Raw genomic sequence first — 18,701 nt, 5'->3', positions numbered from 1 at the left:
GCAGAAGTGGACTACAAGTACATCTAGTCCACTTCCAGGTCTACTGCAGAGTACGTGAGTGACCCTGCAACCTCCCAGCTCGGCAACTGGTCCCTCCTGGGTGTGGCAGGGCACCCATGCCAATCACTGAGCCAGGAGGGGAGGGCCCCTGCATGTTCAGTGACGGACCTGGAAGAGGACTGGAAGTAGTTCCAGTCCACTTCTGGGTCCATGTCACAGGGACACTGAGGTGGCCTGTGACTTAAAGGGTAAGAGGAGAGTTGTCAATCAGCAGAGCAGTGCAGCTGCGGGTTGCTGTGAAAACCAGCCAGTCAGGTGACTGGAAGGGGGCAGGGCCGGGCCCTTTATAACAGCTCAGGCTGGAGCCCGTGGGCAGTTCCCCTCTGGCCACTGCACGAGCAGGAGCTCTGCGGCAGAGAGCTGAGCAGCAGAGCCTACGGTGGCAGTCTGACTGCTGCAATGATGCGAGGGGAGAGGGAGAGCCCTGAGAAAGGTATTGGTGAGAGCCAGCATTGCGTGTGGTTTGTGTTATAAGCCGGTGGGCTTTTTGCTTGTGTTGTAGCCGCGTGCCTCACGGCTTGTTATGGTTACACCGGAGGACCGGGTGAGGCTGCAGGGGTGTGAGGAGGCCTCACGGGGGCTCCCCAGCAGCTTGGGGGTTCCTGGCGCCCAGTGGGGCACAACGAGTGGTGCTCAGTGGGACACAGCGGTTTGTGCAGGAGAGGCGCGGCAAAGGCCCCACAGGGGGGCAACGGGCGCGGGAGGCGCGGCAGAGGCCCTAGGTGGGCCACGTACTAGATTAAGCCACCCCAAGGCGGTTTCATTGACAGGCACGCAAGACAGGTGCAGGCTAAAGAGTGGTCTGGAAGGTCCCCATACCAGCAGGGGAGCCCTAGGAACCAGAGAGGCCAGGTAAGGCTCCGGCCGCCTGAGCGTTACAGGACACACTTTATGTCAGGGTCATCATTGGCAGGACTTTGAAGGGGCCAGGTAGGGTTAATCCAGGTAAGGGGGCCAAGCCTGGGGGGGTGCGCCAAAGAAGGGGCGCGGATTGTGGGTTAGGCCCAGGAGCGCCAGAGAAGGGGCACTGGTTACGGGTTAGGCCCAGGGGCGCCAGAGAAGGGGTGCTAGTTACGGGTTAGGCCCAGGGGCGCCAGAGAAGGGGCGCTGGTTGTAGGCCAGCCCAGGGGGCGCCAGTAGGGCGCAGGACCAGACAACGTCCAGGAAGAGCAGCGAGGCTTGGGACGTGCTATAAGGGGAGGTCGGAGGCACGCACTGCCCATAAGGCTGGGGTGAGAGCACCCCATTTTGGAACGGAGGTAATACCAGCGCGGTGTCATAGCTGCAAGTAGGCAGCCTCCCATACTGAACCTAAGATCAAAGACGTGGTGGGCGAGTTGAGAGTGCTGGATTGCCTAATTGGCATGGCAGGGGGGCGCTAGCGAGTACACGGCCGCTCGTAGGTTCCCACTCCATGACAGTCCGTCACTGAGCATGTGGGGTGGGAGAAGGGGAGGGGGCTTCTGTAGGACACTCTATCCTCCCCACCATCTTAGGATTCATGAGCCCGTGACTGGTACCTTGAGGTATGTAGAAAAAAAAATAAAGCTGTGTCTATGGCCGAATCGCTGATTCTCTGAATCAGAGTCAAATCTTCAGATTCAGATTCAGCTGAATCAAAATCGGGACAGTGATCCGAATCAGCAAATCGAATCACTGTCCCCCCGAATCAGGCCGAATCCAAATCAAATATGGCCGGCTTTGCATGCCTCTACTGGTTACATCTTAAGTGTAACATCTGCCAGAGGCCGAGTAGGCTACATTCTATTCAGTGTTTTCATTTGCATATTCATATTAAATAGCTTTATCTACTTCAAACCTATTTCCATACAGTAGACTGCCAGTTGTCTGGCAAAGAATAGCACAGGTAGGAAATCTTGGAAAGTAAGATTCATGACTGCAGTCTCAAAAGAAATGACACTCGAAAGAACCAGTACTAAAGAACACTATAAAACCCAATAATGAATAAGACCTGAGTGGAAAATTCAAGTGATAGATATAACATTCCACATGTCTATTTCTAAACATAATGTTGCTACACAAAAAAACTGTTGGTGTTACCACACACACATCTTATTCTATCATATGATAAAGACTATTAACTAACAGTAAGTTTAAAAACACACACAGAGATTTAAATTAGGAAACTAAAAATTTTAAGTTCATTATAGATTATTTAAGTATGCACTAACAGAGGGAGTGACTGAAATAAATTCTTTATTCAAATGTTCACTAACAGCATTTTTATGAAACCACAAATTCACCAGTAAGAAAATTCAATATTTTCTATTAACAAAAATTCTTTACTCTTCTATACTGGTAGCTAGGGGTGTGCAAAGTGGCTGTATTATATTCAGATTTGGATTCAGCCCAATTCGGGTGACAGTGATTCAGTTAGTTGATTCACATCACTGTTCTGATTCGATTCATCCAAATCTGAAGATTTGATGATGATTCAGAAAATCAGCAATTCAGCCACAGACACAGCTTTAAACGTTTTTTCTACATATCTTGAGGTACCAGGAACGGCTCATGAATGCTGAGATGGTGAGGTGAATAGAGCACCCCACAGGAGCGCGGGGGGGGGGGCGGGACCTGTATGCTCAGCAGTGGACCCCCCCACTGCACCCTCCCAGCTCAGCGATTGGCCATGGAGGGACCCCGGGTGCCCACCCAGACTGAGGAGGCACCAGTTGCCGAGCCAAGGGAGCGGGGGAGAGATCCCCCTCCTGCTTTGTGGCGGACCTGGAAATGGACCAGAAGTGCTTCTGGTCCATTTCCAGGTCCACTGCTGAGCGCGCTGGAGACCCCTCTGCGCTCCCATGGGACACTCCATCTGCCTCACCATCTCAGTGTTCATGAGCCACCTGGTACCTTGAGGTATGTAGAAAAAACATTTAAAGCTGTGTCTATGTCCAAACCACTGAGTCTCTCCGAATTGATTTGGAGGGCTCTGATTTGATTCAGACAGATTAGAGGATCTCCTGATTCGATCTGGATTTGGAGATTCAGCAGCTGAATCTGGCTGAATCTCTACCGAATCAAATCAGCAACTGAAGCTATGCGCAGCCCTACTTGTAGCCCTCTTCTGGACCACTTCAATAATAAATAAATGGTGATGCAGCAGCACCTGTATTATGTTTATCTGAGTGGTTCAAAACCTGCTTACCTTGCAGTGGGTTGCTGAATTAACGACAAGCTGCTTATCTGTTTGCTGTGGCTTTTATTTCAAAGGCACTACTTCTCCACTCAGCTGGATCTCTTTAGTGATCCCATGCAGCCAATCAAAGAAGTGATGCCCTTTGAAATTCAAGATGCGGCAAGCAACTGGAGCACCTCAGCAGTCCTTGGCAGCTGTTTGCTGTGACTCCAAAAACCCCTGGTTCTTTAATAAACACTTATTTACACAAGAAGACAAGGACCCTAAAGCTGCAAAATATCTGAATACTACTGCACTAATAAATATTCAGGATTTAACTACCAACATTTAGCTGTCAACTAATTAATTATTCAGCATCTTATAAGATAGATATTATTTTACTTTTACAAGAGAGGCATTGGAAAATAAAGTGAGATGACCAAAACCACAAAGACACAGCATCAGAGAAAGAAATAGTGTTTAACTGTTCCAGACCTATAAGCCTATCTCAAAACCGTGTTGTACAGTTTTATAACTGTAAAGCCATAGGAGCCATCAAAACTGGTATGTATTAAGCAACCCAGGATCAATTAAGATTTCAAATATTTCACTTTTAAGACATGAATGTACCATGCATTAGCAGTGCAAACTTTCTTTGGCATATAACAAACTAGCACTGCAGTAGGACACTTAACACAAAAGACTGTTCTTAAATTCTTTTCAGATCTTATTTCCAATACTGAGTTTTTGTTTTTTTACTTTGCATTATTATACAACACTACTCTTCAGCTGGCATCTGAGAGACATTCCCATCCTTCATATTCTCTTTTCTTTACTTCCTCAAAGCTGAGACTGCGAAAACATTGCCAGCAGCCTAGTACAGCTTTTCATGGAAAGCTGCCACTCTAACCTGGCGCCTAACTACACTTTATTATCATCTCAGGGGAGTTTAGTGCTTTGAGGTGAATTTTATATCATTATGCCAACAAAGAAGCGGATAAAACTTTTCCTGTGAAAGTGGAATAAAGAAAACAATACTAAGCATACTGAAGAAGCTCTTCTTGGGTGAGTTCTTCTGTTCTTTGCTCCCCAGTCACCATGGCCAGCTCATCCTTCAACTCCTGGATTTCTTTCTTTAGTTGGACAATCATCTACAAATGGCAAGGCAATAAAATAAGCATCACCTACTGTTTAATAGCTAGGCCAGAAGCTTCGCATTAGATAGCTGAGATCAACAGAACATTACACTATATGTGTTTCTTTCCTTCTTATTTTACAATAACACATTTTTAAGAAAGGCCAAATATCTTTAAAAATACTCTACACTTATTTGTCTTTTCCATTTATAAAAAGCAAGAAAAGCTTTCCAAACTCAGTAAACCATCTGTGTTAGAAGAATGTCATAAAACACATATTTAAAAAGAAGAAAAATAATTTTTCATGGGAGTAGAAGAGAGCTTTCTGACTCATTAGTTTTTTGCCTGTTACTGAAGAGAACACATTTAAAACAGAACTGACACCTTTGCCAAAAAGAGTAAAAGAATGGACAACCACACCCCAAAAGCTGGACTACTTTCCCTAGCTTTGGAAAAATAAGTTTCAGAGTAATATAAATTAACACTTTCAATTTTTTTAATGTATAAATCAACTCTCTAACACAAAATTTTACTATTCCTCAGTCACATGCATAGAGCCAACAACAGCCAACTTTTATGAATCAACATTATAAGAAGTAATTACCATATTTACTTGACTCTAAGATGAGGTTTCTGCCCCATTTAGGATTCAAGAATGGCCCCGAGCAGGCTGTGGCTTAGCTCCACCTTTGGTCCCAGACCTGAAGTTGGAGCTAATCCACTGCCTGAGCTGAGCTGGAATGGCTCATTCATTGGGGGATGGTAAACACAACAGCAAGAAGCATAGGAATGAGTGCAGTGGAAGGGTGAAGAGGTAACTCTTGTCCCCTGTGTCTGTGCCTGCCCCGCACCCTGCCTATCCTACCACTTGCTCCTCCCTGCAGCCTGCCCCTCTGGACACCCAGCTGCCCCCTTCCCCTTTACCTTCTGCTCCAGCTCCTGACCCAGCCCAGCCAGGAGCTGCTGCTGCTTCTCCAGGGCAGGGCTGGGCTGGGGCTGCTGCTGGTGCTAAGTGCCCTGGAAGAGCAGAGCTGCAGCAGAAGGTAAGTGGGGAGAAGGCAGGGAGAGGAGCAGGACATGTGGGGACAGGCTGCAGAGGGAGCAGGGTGTGTGTGGGGGGGCATGGAGCCAGGGTGTGGATGAGACAGGAACAGGGGCAAGGGGCAGGAGGGTGTGGAGAAGGAACACTCACAGAGGTATAGGCACTAGGAGGGAAGATGCACAGGGGAGCCAGTCACAGGCAAGCCAAGACTTGCACTGCTCTCAGAAAGAACATTTGCATTAAAAAATATCCACTGGCACACAGAAACATTCAGACTATAATGTTCTCTAACATCCTCTGAGGTACTGGTAAACTGAAATTCCTTTTGCCTGAAACATGAACAAGAGATGGTTTTTGACAACTCCTAGCATTGGTCCTTTTCCTGATTTAACATCTTTTGATGCAGCCTCAGTGTAGAAAATACCCTAAATACCCCAATTTTCAAAACTAGTCAGCATCCAGCAGTTCTGAGTAATGTTCAGCAATGGTGGGATTATTTAACTGAGAAAGGAGCTGCTATAAAAGCCATCAGGTATCTGTTAGGAGCTCTGTATATTACTTACTGCAGTATCCAAGTTCATTTATTTTTTATTCAATTTACATGCTGCCCTTCCGAACAAAGGCTCGGGGCAGCTTAAAATAAGAAAACGGAATAATTTAATAACAGGACAGTAACAAGAATCAGGGTAAACCAGAGATCCCCTTAACAACAACTCATCCTAACTTTGGTAAATACTTGCCCGTATAGGTGTCTAGGCTTGGGCTCTGGCAGGCCTCAGGAAGGAGAGACTTCCAGAGCTGAGGTGCAACTTGCCAAGCAGACTTGGCATACTGATGGTCCTGGCAGGAGCTTGCTCTCAGCTGACCTTAGGAATTGTGATGGGGCATAAGGGAAAAAGTATACTTATGGATCCAAGACCATTCAGGGCCTTATAGGCCAAAATCAGCACTTTGAATTGTGCCTGGAAAGCTATAGGGCACCACTACAGAAGTTGGAGCACTGCAGGTATGTGCTTCTGGAGACCCAACCCCCTCAGAAGTCTGACCACTTTCTCCTGCACCAGCTGCAGCTTCCAGACAGTTCTCAGGGACAGCCCTACACAGAATACATTGCAATAGGCTAGGCTTGAGGTTACAAAAGGCCTGGATGATCACGGTCAGGTCTGAATCTGAAAAATGGGTTGTAGCCCTATAACCAGAGAGTTGGTAAAAGGTGCTCTCAGCCATCACCACCATCTGAAAATCCAGGTCCACCCAGGGATCCATGAGTGCCACCCCAAAGCTGAGAACCTGTGTGACAAGAGAAGGCTGAACCCCATCAGTGACATATATCCCACCATCACCTCTGTCTTTTCTGGTTCCATTTCAATTAGTTCACCTGCATCCAGTCCCTAACTGCAGCCAGTCATTGGAAAAGGATTGAAATTGTGGGGCCAAGGTCAGAAAGGGAAGTTATAGAAATGAATAAATTGTATTCTAGTAGTATTTATTTTAGCAAGCTCTAAAAAGAAAAAATGGCTTGAACATAAATAGTCACCATTAATGGATACCATAAAGAAAGCCACTGTGTTTAAAAAATGAACCAAAATGATAAGATGTAATGTTAATTCTAAGGGAAATATGGCTGCATTGAGATGTTTTTCTCAGCTAAAATGTCAGGATGCTTGTGGTAACTAAAATGTGGTATACCATCTTCCTGGTAGTCTATACCATTACTAATCAAGGAGGACAGATGATGACATATTCATGGGGATTACATTTACAATTCTCTGATCTGAAGCCATCAATATGAAACAATACAGTATCCATTGCCATAAATACTAGCAATGATCCTAGGAGAGCTATGTCTAGCAGATGGTAATTCTTTTCTCTTTTTTCCTTCTTCCTGACCATGTTTAATATGAAAATTATTACTTATGCATGAAGACAAAGTTTAAAGGAATACAAAGAAACAACATATAATAGAAAAACATTCACACACTGATTTTCTGACTAGTAAATAAACACCACCACATGGCAAGCACTATAGAGGCAACTTAAACATGCCTGAGAGAGGTAAGGGAGAGAAGAGAAGAGGGTTAGAAAGACCAATTAATTTAACTATCCAGGGAGTCCAACAATCATGCTGTGACAAACTCCCAAGAAGTACTCGTGGGAAGGAAATTAGACAATGAAATACATAAAATAAAGCAATCAGACTAGTGCATGTTTTGAACATGGTCATTATATAAATACCAGTGAACTTGAAAACTCTACTTCAGTGATTCTCAACTAGGGTGTTTTAGGGGTGCTGTGGGATATCGTGTAATATATTCACTGTTAGGTACGCAAATACTTACATGTGATTCACAAGATAAACCTAGACATTGAAATAGGAATCCATACTGTCAAAATATTTTGATCTCTTGGTGGTCTTTATGAATTCTTTGCAACAGAAGAATTATTCTATTATTTTTCTGCAGTCAAAAATAAGTGAAAGCAAAGAGTTGGCATTTTCTGAGGCATTTTCTTGCATCAGAAAAGATTGAGAACCACTGTTCTAGTTGAGACAAAAGCTCTAAAGTTATTGCATACTAATTCCAAATACTACTGGTCTGACAGCTGGCCATCCTCTGCAATCAATTTTTGCTTTGATACTTGTTAATAAAATCATATGAAATTGCTATTGTATAAACTACATACAAAAACATGTAAAAGAACATTCAGGTTAGGAGATCAGGCATTCAAAAGTTGGGAAATTGACCTGAAGGTTGCCTATACTACTTTCTGTAGACTTCAACTGCTAAGAACCATAGGTTCTCAGAACTTCTGCAAATCTGATCCCAAGATATCAAGCCAGGTACCTTGAAAATGAGAAACATACAATTGATAAATATGAAAAACTGATTTGCATCACACACAAATTCTCTGAGAGGCAGGGAGGGAATCCAGTTCTCCGGGCCTACTTAACCATGAAATCCTCTCTCTTCTTCCTCCATTCCCCTGCCTCATACACACTACATCCTCTACAACAGACTCCTACAAACTAGTCTCCTTCATTACACAACCCTGCGTACACTACACAACTCTTGCAGCTACCCTAATAAAGCGTCTCCCACCTCCCAGAGCATGTTTAAAAGTGCCCACTGGTTTCATGGACATTCACTGAAAGCAGAGAATGAGGAGACTCAGGGACTTTAGCTTCTATTCCTAACTCTACTGGACATGGATTCTGTTCTGTCATCATATTGTCCCTTCTTCACTCCTCATCTAGTCAGTCCAGGCCCTACGCCTGAGATGTCCCATCAGTCTCTACCCAATAAATCCTAATCTTATACCCCTGGACTTCCTGTTTCAATTCCAATACCTAATCCCTCACCTGGTATTTTTGTTCAATCATTCCCGATTCCCAACCCTTCCACCAAACATCTTATCTACAGACTTCTTCCTTAGGTCCTACCTATTTATTCATCTGAGTTCTCTCTCCCTTTTATCCTGGTCTGCAGTTGGTCACTCACATCTCTATTCACAATCCTCTTAGATTCTGAGTCCCAATCTCCTTTTCTAGGCTTTTCATCAACTGTTAACGTTTCCCATCCCAGTTTCTGTACTCCACTCCCTTTGCTCTGCTAGTCCCAGCTTTCCCCAATACCCAGCACTCCTTGTTAGAACTGTCTCCCCTCTCCCTTCACCTTTCTCCCAGCCTTCTGGTTCTCAGTCCCCCTTTTCTTACCCAACCCCATCCTAATATTCCAGCCCACCCAGCTCCTCAGCCAATCTCAGTTTCCCTCATCTCTACCATACCATTTCCCTCCTTTAATACTCACTGCATACCAATTAAACCACAACCCCCAAATTCAATCAATTTTCCTCTCTTCCCCTCCATGTTACAGCCTTACTTTCTACAGGTTCTCCTCCCAGTTCTCACTTTCCACTCTCTCACACTACACCCTGCAGATTTGGCTCTTGTCCTCTCATCAGGCACCTTTATCCTCCCCATAGAAAGAAAAGCTACCTGCTCTAATATTCCATAGAAACCCAGACATGTCACTTTTAGGTACAGTTCAGATCAGGGCTGAGCAGAAGAGCAGACAAAATAAAGTGTTAGACAACTGTCATAAAAGGTAATGTTATTAGCTCTACATAAATCAGTGAAAGCAAATGATCCTGGCTTCTCAACAAAAGATGAAAAATTACTAAATGAGAATAAGTACAGAGATGGCAAACTATTACAGAATAAGAAAGTATTGAAGAAGATAAAATGTGTAACGATCAATAGATGACGGTTTCCATATCAAAAGTTAACCAGAAAAAAAACACCTGTCATGAGTAGCATGAGACATATTTTGCAGAAACTGCAGAAAGTAGATTGCACCAGGAAAGTGATAATCTGATGGCAACGTATCAGAGTGCCACTTAAAATTCCCAAGATGTAACCTGCAAAGGTTTTCAAAGAAAAATTCAAGAACGTAAAAACACTCCAATGTGCACAGCTGTGTGTGGCAGATGGACATCTACTAAATGAGCTTTATGAATTGAACACCACCTCTATATGTAGCAAATGGTTTGATTAAAACAACAAATCTGTACTGGCAGCATAAAAATAATATGTTATATAAAATAAATCACACTGTAAGGAACAGAATCCTAAGAATGTGGGGAGGTTCTACACTGATACTGACAAATATAAATGATTTTAGCAGAAGGAGATAGACTACATAATATGACAGATACTGGATTAAAAATCCAACAAGTTCTAGTGTTGATTGCCTAGAATGCAACTGTTCATTATGTCTAAGGCTACAAATTTTGACACAGTGGACATGTCTACATGAGACATTTACTGCGGAGCTGACTAATTAGCTCCACAGTAAACATTTCACATCTACATATGCACTCCTATTAGGTTGGAGCAAACTAATTAACTCTGTAGCAGCATAGCACTTGTAAATACAAGTACTTTTAAATACAAGTACTATCCTGCTGTGTACAAGTACTTGTATTAACAAGTGCTACCCTGCTGTGGAGTTTTTTACTCTACAGCAGTGCACTGTGACAGCTGTGCCTCCTCGGGGCCATCTATTAGTGGTCCCGCAACACCGATCAAGGGCCAACCACCCACCTTCTCGTCTGCCACGCCTTGTTGTTATTTGCTTGATTGAAAGATCTTAATCAAATGGGAGGCTGCCTATTTTCTGTCTCGGTGCCTGAGGCACTGTCTGCAGCTCCTTTCCTCCCCTCACACTGCAGCCCAAGCCTCGCAGATGTATCTGGTGTCGTTCAGGTCTGTCCTATTCTCTGTGCTGCACGGACGCTCTCTGGCTTATCCCTATGCCTGCACCCTCTAGCTCGTCTCACAGCCCGCACCCCTACCAGCGCCCTCTAGTCTGTCCTGCACTGCCCATTTCAGGGCTTTTCGCCCATGCCAGCTCTGGGCTCCTTGTTGCCCCTTTTAATCGGGGCTTCTCCCTGCCCCCTAACTCTGGGCTGGGGCCAACACACCCCAAACAATGCTGTGCCCTCTCTGGGGCCAGGAACCCCCACTCTATTGTGGAGTCCCTATGAGGCCTCCTCCAACCCCTAATAGCCTCTCCTGGTCCTCCGGTCAAAAGGATAAACACAAGAATACAAAGCCCTCAGGCTACAACATAAAAGCTTGAATGTCCTGGTCAAAAATAAGAATCCATCCCTACCAGAGACAGCGAGCACACCAACCCCCATCAGATTTGACCAAGGGATGTTCCCACCATCAGAGTTCTCCCCTTTGTGCTGGCAGAGTTCCTCCTCCCTCAGCTGCCGGAGGGAAACTGCCCTCCTGGCCTCCTGCCTGGGCTTAAGAAGGGCTAAGCCCTGCCCCTTCCTGTCTCTATGTTTCCCTGGTTGCCCTGGCAACCAGCACCTGCACAGTCCTGGTGATTGGCAGCTGAGCTTCCCCCTTTCCGCCACTAGGGGTCTCTCCCGAGCCGTTTCTGCTCTCTGTCGCAGGGCACCTGAGAGCTCTGTGACAGCACATATAGACACTCCCCAGGCTGACTGGGGTGCAGGATGCTTTAGTGCAGGGGGCTGCCTGCCAGCTAGCCCCACACTGAAGCACCGTTGTGCCCCAGCCAGCCCCTCCACAGCACATTAACCCAGGGGGAGCAGCTGGGGCTGTTCCAACCTGGCTCAATGTGCTGTGCTCCCAGGCGCACATTCAAACAGCACACCCAGAAGAGCAATAAACTCTGGAGTTTATTGCATTGCATTAATTGCTTGTGTAGATGTCCCCAGTAATTCCTAGTAAATTTCATAAGAAAGGTTCAGAAAAAAATACATGTAAAGGTTACCAATGTACACAATTTTCAAAACACCACCAATCCTAAGAAATATAATTAAAATAACTGACTGTGGAAAAGTTTAGCTCTTACTTTACTTAACAGAATAGAGGTGGTTGCAGTTAGCATTTCCCTTGATTCTGAAAAATGTTGCACATAGAGGGCGCATCTACAGGAGACATGACTGCACAGTGCGCATTTATTTAGTATTTGTATAAACAAGAACTAAATAAATGCACAGTAACCACTGCACAGCAGTGTCTCATGTAGATGCACCTACTATGTACTACTGGAATTACTGTGCAGTAGTGCTGGCAAATACCTTTTAAATGACACTATTGAGCAGTAATCTAATACTCCTGTGCAATAGTGTCTCAGCACAGTTTCTGCCACGCAATGCTACTGTGCAGTTGTATCAGGCTATTGAGCAGTCAGTGTCTTCTGTAGATATACCCAGTGAGGTTGTTATTCTTGATTCCATCTGTCATCTTGTAAGATATATTTTTAGGATGAAAATGATCTTTCACACTCTGGAGTGCAAATGGGTACCAATACATTTCTCAGAGCACTAAGAGTCAGCTCTGGAAGGCTCTTTTAATTCACACCCAGCTCCAACAACGTTTAAGCACTTTTGTATCACAGTCTCCACTGATGAAGCCAAGCCACCAAATTTGATTTCTGCCAATGCACTGCTTTCAAATTTGGGAATTACCAGTAGCTATGAGGTCAAGAAGTTAGACTGGTTTGGGATCAAATAGTGGGTACAAGCTGCAAAAACTGGCAGCCAGCTGGCAAAATTACACAGCACCATTTTATATAGGTTTTGATTTTCCTACTGCTTTTGGTAAGTGATTTCATAGCTAACACATTTGTCCTTTGACTGACCTTAAGATTTCACCTAGCTGACAAGCCCAGCCAAATCACTTTCCATTTATGTATTCTGATTTCTGTTTTTTTATAAGCAGTGAGAGTTGACATACTTTCAGGACAAATGCTTCTATTGCTGTCTATGTCTATGTAATTCTGCTGAGCCACATCTTCAGCTGCTGAAATACAGTTGTGTTCACTGTAGCCACTACTGCTGTGGATTTACCATGAGATCATTTTTTGTTAGAAGTGTGGATCATTAACAAAAAGTGACATTAAATAACTATGGAATCCGAATCATAGAACCCAGGGCTTAAGTGGGATTTTAATTATTGTGAAATCTGCTGTAAGGGCATCAACAGTACTCAGCTACTAAAGCAAGTTTTTTAATTGTGCTGGGGACTATTTTTTGTTAGAAGTGTGGAGAAACCAAATACAGGAGCAAGCTCTTCTTGATTTGTTGCTTACTAAAATGGAGGGATTTTTTGAGAAACTAGACATGAAAGGTAACTTAGATGATGGTAATCATGAAATGGTAGAGCCCATAATACTAAAAAAGAATGGTTAACAGTAGAATAAAAGTACTGTAATTCAGCAAAGCAAACTTAAACAAACTTGAAGCCAACAGGGAGGATCCCAGGGAATGCAGGTTTAAGGGAAAAAGGAATCTGCGCTGTTCCTTAAAGAGTCAATATTAGGGGTGCAGGAGCATGCTATCCCAATAAGACGAAAAAATAGGAAAAACAGCAAGGGACCAGCTAACTAGTCAACTCTTTAATAACTTGACACTTAAAATGTAGTCCTATAAAAAGTGGAAATTTTGGATATAATTATGCTGTTTGTAATTATGGATGAGTATAGGACTATAGAAAGAGCATGCAGGGACAAAATCAGGATGGCCAAAACACAAATTCAGATATTGCAAGCAAGGGACATAAGCTGGGGGGCGGAGGGGGGGAGGAAGGGAAGGCAAGGGAAATATTCTCTAAAATAGGTCAGAAGTGAGAGGAAGACATGGAGAGTATAGCTCCTTTACTGAATAGGCAAGAGACATTAATATATGGTGCAGAGTTTAATGCCATCTTTACTTCAATGTTCACAACAAGGGACAAGTATCAGATGCAAAGTGTGGTTGGAAACAAGTAGTAGTCTACTTGAGAAGGCTAGATGAGAATCAGCCTAGAAAAAGGAAAGCACAGGTTCAAATTTACTTAGGCAAGATGAATGTTTTCAAATCAGCAGGGCCGGATGAGATTTATCCTCAAGTATTCAAGAAACTGGGTGAAGTAATTGCAGAGGCACTGGTTGTTTTCTCAGAGAACACATACAAGTCAGATGTTGTTCCATAAGACTAGAAAGGGGCAAATATAATGTTTACCTTTAAAAAAGGAAAAAAGCAGGACCCAGAAAATTACTGTCTAACTTCAATATCTGGATATGTCAAGAACAAGTTGTACTTAACCAACTTGATTTCCTTCTTTGACAAGTGATAGATCTTGAGGTCATGGGGAGGTTAGTGGATATAAAATACATTGATTTTAGTAAGGCTTGTGATACTCTCATTAGTAAGCTAAGGAAATATGGTTTAGATGAGTTTATTGTAAAGTGAGTGTGATGAAAGAATTTGATTTAGTCTCAAGAAAATATAGAGAAAATATAACTAAAGATAGATTTGATGACAGGCTTCAATTACAAAATTGGTTGCTATAAAGGTGGTGCTGATCAACTGGTCTTTGTGTTCACGGGCAACAAAATGAGAAATAATAATAATTTCTGAATGGTATTGAAGATTCCACTTATACTGTATATAAAGCAGGGTACGTCTTCATGGTTAGCAACTCAGTCACTTCTTAATTCATAAAATGTGATGTCTATACTACAGTCATCCTACTAATCATACTACAGCAATGATTACCACTCATATAGAGATGTCTGAGCTAGCTTTAAACTAGCTAGTTCGGGTCCAATTAGCAGTGTAGTTGCAGTAGCACAGAGCTCACCATAGGTTTCAAAAAATGACCAATAAGCTAAGTAAATAGTAAGTTAGCCTGCAATGAGCTCCCTGCTACTGCAGCTGTACTGAAGCAGTACCCAACCTAACTATTTTAAAGCTAGCTCAAAGCAATAAATGCTATGTGACTACAATATGAAATTCCACAGAACAGGGAGATAGCAAATTTTCCCATGTTATGGACTATTTCTTTATAAAGACATATGACCTCTCATTACAACTCAATGGACTATCTTCCATCCTGGAGCTTGATTCTGCTCCCACTTAGTTTAATGGAACAAGATCAAGTCACATATCCTCCTCACAAAGTATGTATCCCTATGGTAAGGGAAGAAATTGCTGACATGGAAAAGTAACATTTGGAAAAGAGTTAATTTAGCTTTAATATTCCTAATGCAATGATGCAAGTGTAAAATTAAAAAAAATGAGAAGAGGGTATCTCTGTAGATGACTAACAAGAGCACTGAACACAATGTGTTCTCTGTGAGAAAAGCTTGGGAACCTTTGACTTATAATATAAAGAAAAACAGTTATGAAAAATTACAGTTCTTTTTAAATGACTAAGGATTTCCCATGGCATTATGAGTTTTATAAAGGTCATGTTATTATTACCATAATTATCCCCAGAAGTCCAAATTAAAAAACCCTGCAATTTTACAGAAAATATCAGGACTTGAATCAAACACCATTTAACACAGATTATTCATTACAAAATCTGCAACAATAACTGTACTTTGTTAGTAAGAAACAACCAAAAACACTTTTACCAGTCTTGGGTCAATTTCTTCATTAAGAACTGCTTCATTCTTAATAAGGGCAACTCGCTGTGCAAATCTACAGGTTGATATTGATTCCTGGAAGGGAAAACAATATGAATCATTTAGCCTGCAGTGACATGAAGTGTTTAGCACTCAGTTGTGAATTTAGCAAACTTTTTAAAGAAGTATTTTTTCCTATTATATTTTATAGCATCAACTAGATACCCCAGGTTTTCACAAAATTTAAAACTGAAATATTCAAGGCAAATGATCTATTAACAAAGTAATGAAACTGCCATATAAAACTCTCAAAACAAAAACATGCATCAAACCATAAAATCACCTGACAGCCAGGTTCTTCTCTCTCTTGTACTCTTGATGGCCCTGTAGCTGGCAACAAGAAGAATGAAGGAGGAAGGCATTTAACTCAAATGCAGAGATCAAACGCCAGACCCAGGGGAGGAAGAGAGTAGGCTGTGAATCTAGTTAAATGGCAGGGTGGGCAAGAAGACTGGGAGCTGGAGGGGATGGAGCGGAAGTTGCAACTTTTGGGTAAGAAGGCTGGGACATGGTAAGGGAAAAAGAGCTATGAACTAGGAGCATGTTAGTATGGAGTAGAACAATAAGCTTGGATGATAATCTGAGAACATGGAAATTCTGGCAGTGGTTCAGTAAAAAGACTGGTTCAGCAAAAAAGGCATAGGGATAAAGAGCTAAGGGTGGCAAGAACACAGGGTTTGAACTGGGACTACCTGGAGGGCTAGGCAGAAAGGGTCAAGCCTGGTTGGGGAATAGGCACAAGTGTTTCTGCATATAAATGCACACTCCCTTCCAGGGCATGGCATGAAACTAAAGATCTCTCGGTCACATCATTCCCCTGCTGTCAGTAGGTATAAACGAAACCTACAGGAAAGTATGTTCTTCACTCTACTATAATGCTGATCCACATAAGGCATCAAAAGCAACTGCTGCCACCAGTTCAGTGCCAAAGGTTTAAGTGGTAGATGTAAAAATCCCAATCTTGTTAATTAACCATGTCAGTGTGAATGGGATGCCACATACCACCCTAAGGGCATGTCTACACGTTGCCCTATGGCGATGAAGCAACACGCTACATCACTGTATGGCTACGCTATGATGATGTAGCAATCACATAGGTCTACACATGATAGCCAGCTATGTCACTGTAGCAGCTCACTCCCCTGGTATAGTGCACCGCTACAGCAACATAGCGGTGAAAACTACCCACGTGCTGTGCGTGCGGCATAGTAACTGCCCATACTGTGCCATGCTTTACCAAAAGGAAGCACTAACGCACAGCACCATAGCAACATCGCCATACGGCAACATGTAGACACGCCCTAAAAAAATAATATTAAGGTTGCACAGTCAAGCACTCAAAAGATAGGCTATGCCAGAGCTAAGGTTGCCTGTGCAATTCTAATTCACCTCTCTTGTGAGAAAGCAGTTATACATGATAACAGTATTTTTTTCACATGAACCTTCTTATTAAGCACAAAGGATAATGATTATTGATTGAGTCAATACTTTGTTTTATTCTCAATGTTTAATGTCTGGTCCTCATAGACTGCATGTTATTTAAATTCTATTCTAGGAAAAATGATTATTTTTCAGATTGTTTTTTCTATGGTGCTCATCAAAAGCTTCATAAACATAAATTAATTTGTTTTCAAACATCATTTTGAAAGAAGGGGTGGTATTGACCCCATTTTCTAGAATGGAAATGAAACTCCAAAAAAGTAAGGTAAAAAATATCCATTAATTTTGGGTGCTTGACCTGGGGTAACCTGGACATGCTTTTTTTCAGATTACTTAACATTACAATAGCATTTTCTGTAAAGTGAAATCTCTTAACTAGCTTAGTTCTTTCCACTATACTTCAGAGAATAATCTAAATTTCTATTCATTTTAGAATGTTTTGATGTTATGGAAGGTTATGGGTTCGCTATGAAACGTCTAGAATATATTTGCTGCTAAACTAAATAAGAACTACTGTACACAAGGATGGGAAACTTGGTGAAGGCTGCTAAAAAACCCAATCCACAGAAAGGCCAAAAAATACAACCTTCCAAAACAAAAACACCCCAGCCAAAAAACCCTCAGTTCGCCTCAATACCAAATGGATAAACTCCTTGCTCCACTGAAGTCTATGGGAGTGGAGTTTTGCCATAGATTTAAGTACAGTCAGGGTTGCAGTCCCTTATCAACACGTTGCTGGGAAAATTTCTGGCCAATTTCTACTCAGAACTCACATGATACTTCATCATGAAGAATTTGGTTTTAAAATTTTGAATGTTCTTATGTTCATCATTAGAAATGGCTGCTCAATCTGTTTTTCTCCTCATTTGACCTTATTTAAGGAATAGCACCATTCATAATGGATATGTTAGAGCTAGCTGATGGACAAGATATGCATGCACATAATTAATCAGGATTTAACTCTGACACACAAAATCAGTGACTGGACCAAAGGTGATGATAGTTAACAATCATACTATAATTTTCGTTAACAGGGCTGCATTCCAGAGACATTCTAGAGTCAATAGCAAGAAAGATTTTTAAAGGGACAGTGTATCATTGATGACAGCCTACATATGTGCAATATAAACCATAACAAAGTCAGGGGGGCTTTTACAAGTGAAAACAGAGTACTTTGTTAATTGAAATGGATAACATACATCTATGTTTCTCTTGTCTAAAGAGAGTGTTGCAATCATGGTGGTCATGCAGTTCCCTCCCAGGCTGTCTCTTAGCACCGAAGTCATCATAGAATTCCTGTAGGGAATATGGGATCGATGTTTCTCAGCAAGGGCAATTATCACCTAAAAACAGTAGCAATGCACAGACTTAAATCTGCACATAACAATTTGCATAGAATGAGAAAAAACTCGAGCATACAACCTAAATCCCTGAGCAGCAAAGACTTATATTTGTGCTTACCTTTAAATCTATTGATTTCAAATTAATTATTTACATGCTTAGAAATTAGACATACATATATGATTTTGCAGGATCAGGGTCAAAGACACTATATAAAAGTGGGTTTTGTCATGCTTTAGCTTTGTTTTGCAATTTCTCAGCAAAAAGGAAATGGACAGATAATAAATTTTCACTAACATACAAGCTACCTTATATGAAGACTTAAATTAAATTAATAGGGGTATTTCCTCTCATATACTGTTGAAGAAAAATGTAGACATTACATTAAAAGCTTTCTTTACATAAACGAACTTATTTTCAAAAAAACATATTCTCAAGTTGTGTTGTTCTCCTTCAGATGCTTGCTCTTTTACTTTCTATGGAATCTCTTGAAAACTGTACATGTAAAAATATTTTAAAGCTACACACTGGGCGTGTCTACACATGCAAATAAA

At 42.1% G+C, this 18,701-nt stretch overlaps 1 protein-coding gene across 3 annotated transcripts in view; it reads right to left on the bottom strand.

The window, feature by feature from the left end:
• Positions 1–18,701, bottom strand: part of KIF6 (kinesin family member 6) — a 415,530-nt gene that overhangs the window by 244,106 nt on the left and 152,723 nt on the right. For 2 of the 3 annotated variants that reach the window (XM_019549619.1, XM_019549618.1), the window contains exons 8-10: positions 18,006–18,149; positions 15,316–15,402; positions 4,247–4,350 (exon numbers count right to left, since the gene is read on the bottom strand). In XM_019549619.1, the coding sequence (XP_019405164.1) occupies positions 4,247–4,350; positions 15,316–15,402; positions 18,006–18,149 (335 nt within the window). The remainder of the gene's footprint in view (positions 1–4,246; positions 4,351–15,315; positions 15,403–18,005; positions 18,150–18,701) is intronic. The other variant, XM_019549620.1, reaches the window with a different exon arrangement.

This window comes from Crocodylus porosus, unplaced genomic scaffold, assembly GCF_001723895.1.
Source record: "Crocodylus porosus isolate Cpor-Errol unplaced genomic scaffold, CroPor_comp1, whole genome shotgun sequence".
NCBI lineage: Eukaryota > Metazoa > Chordata > Crocodylia > Crocodylidae > Crocodylus > Crocodylus porosus.
Note: the sequence above shows the minus strand (reverse complement) of the source record. Positions and strands in the feature narration are given on the sequence as shown.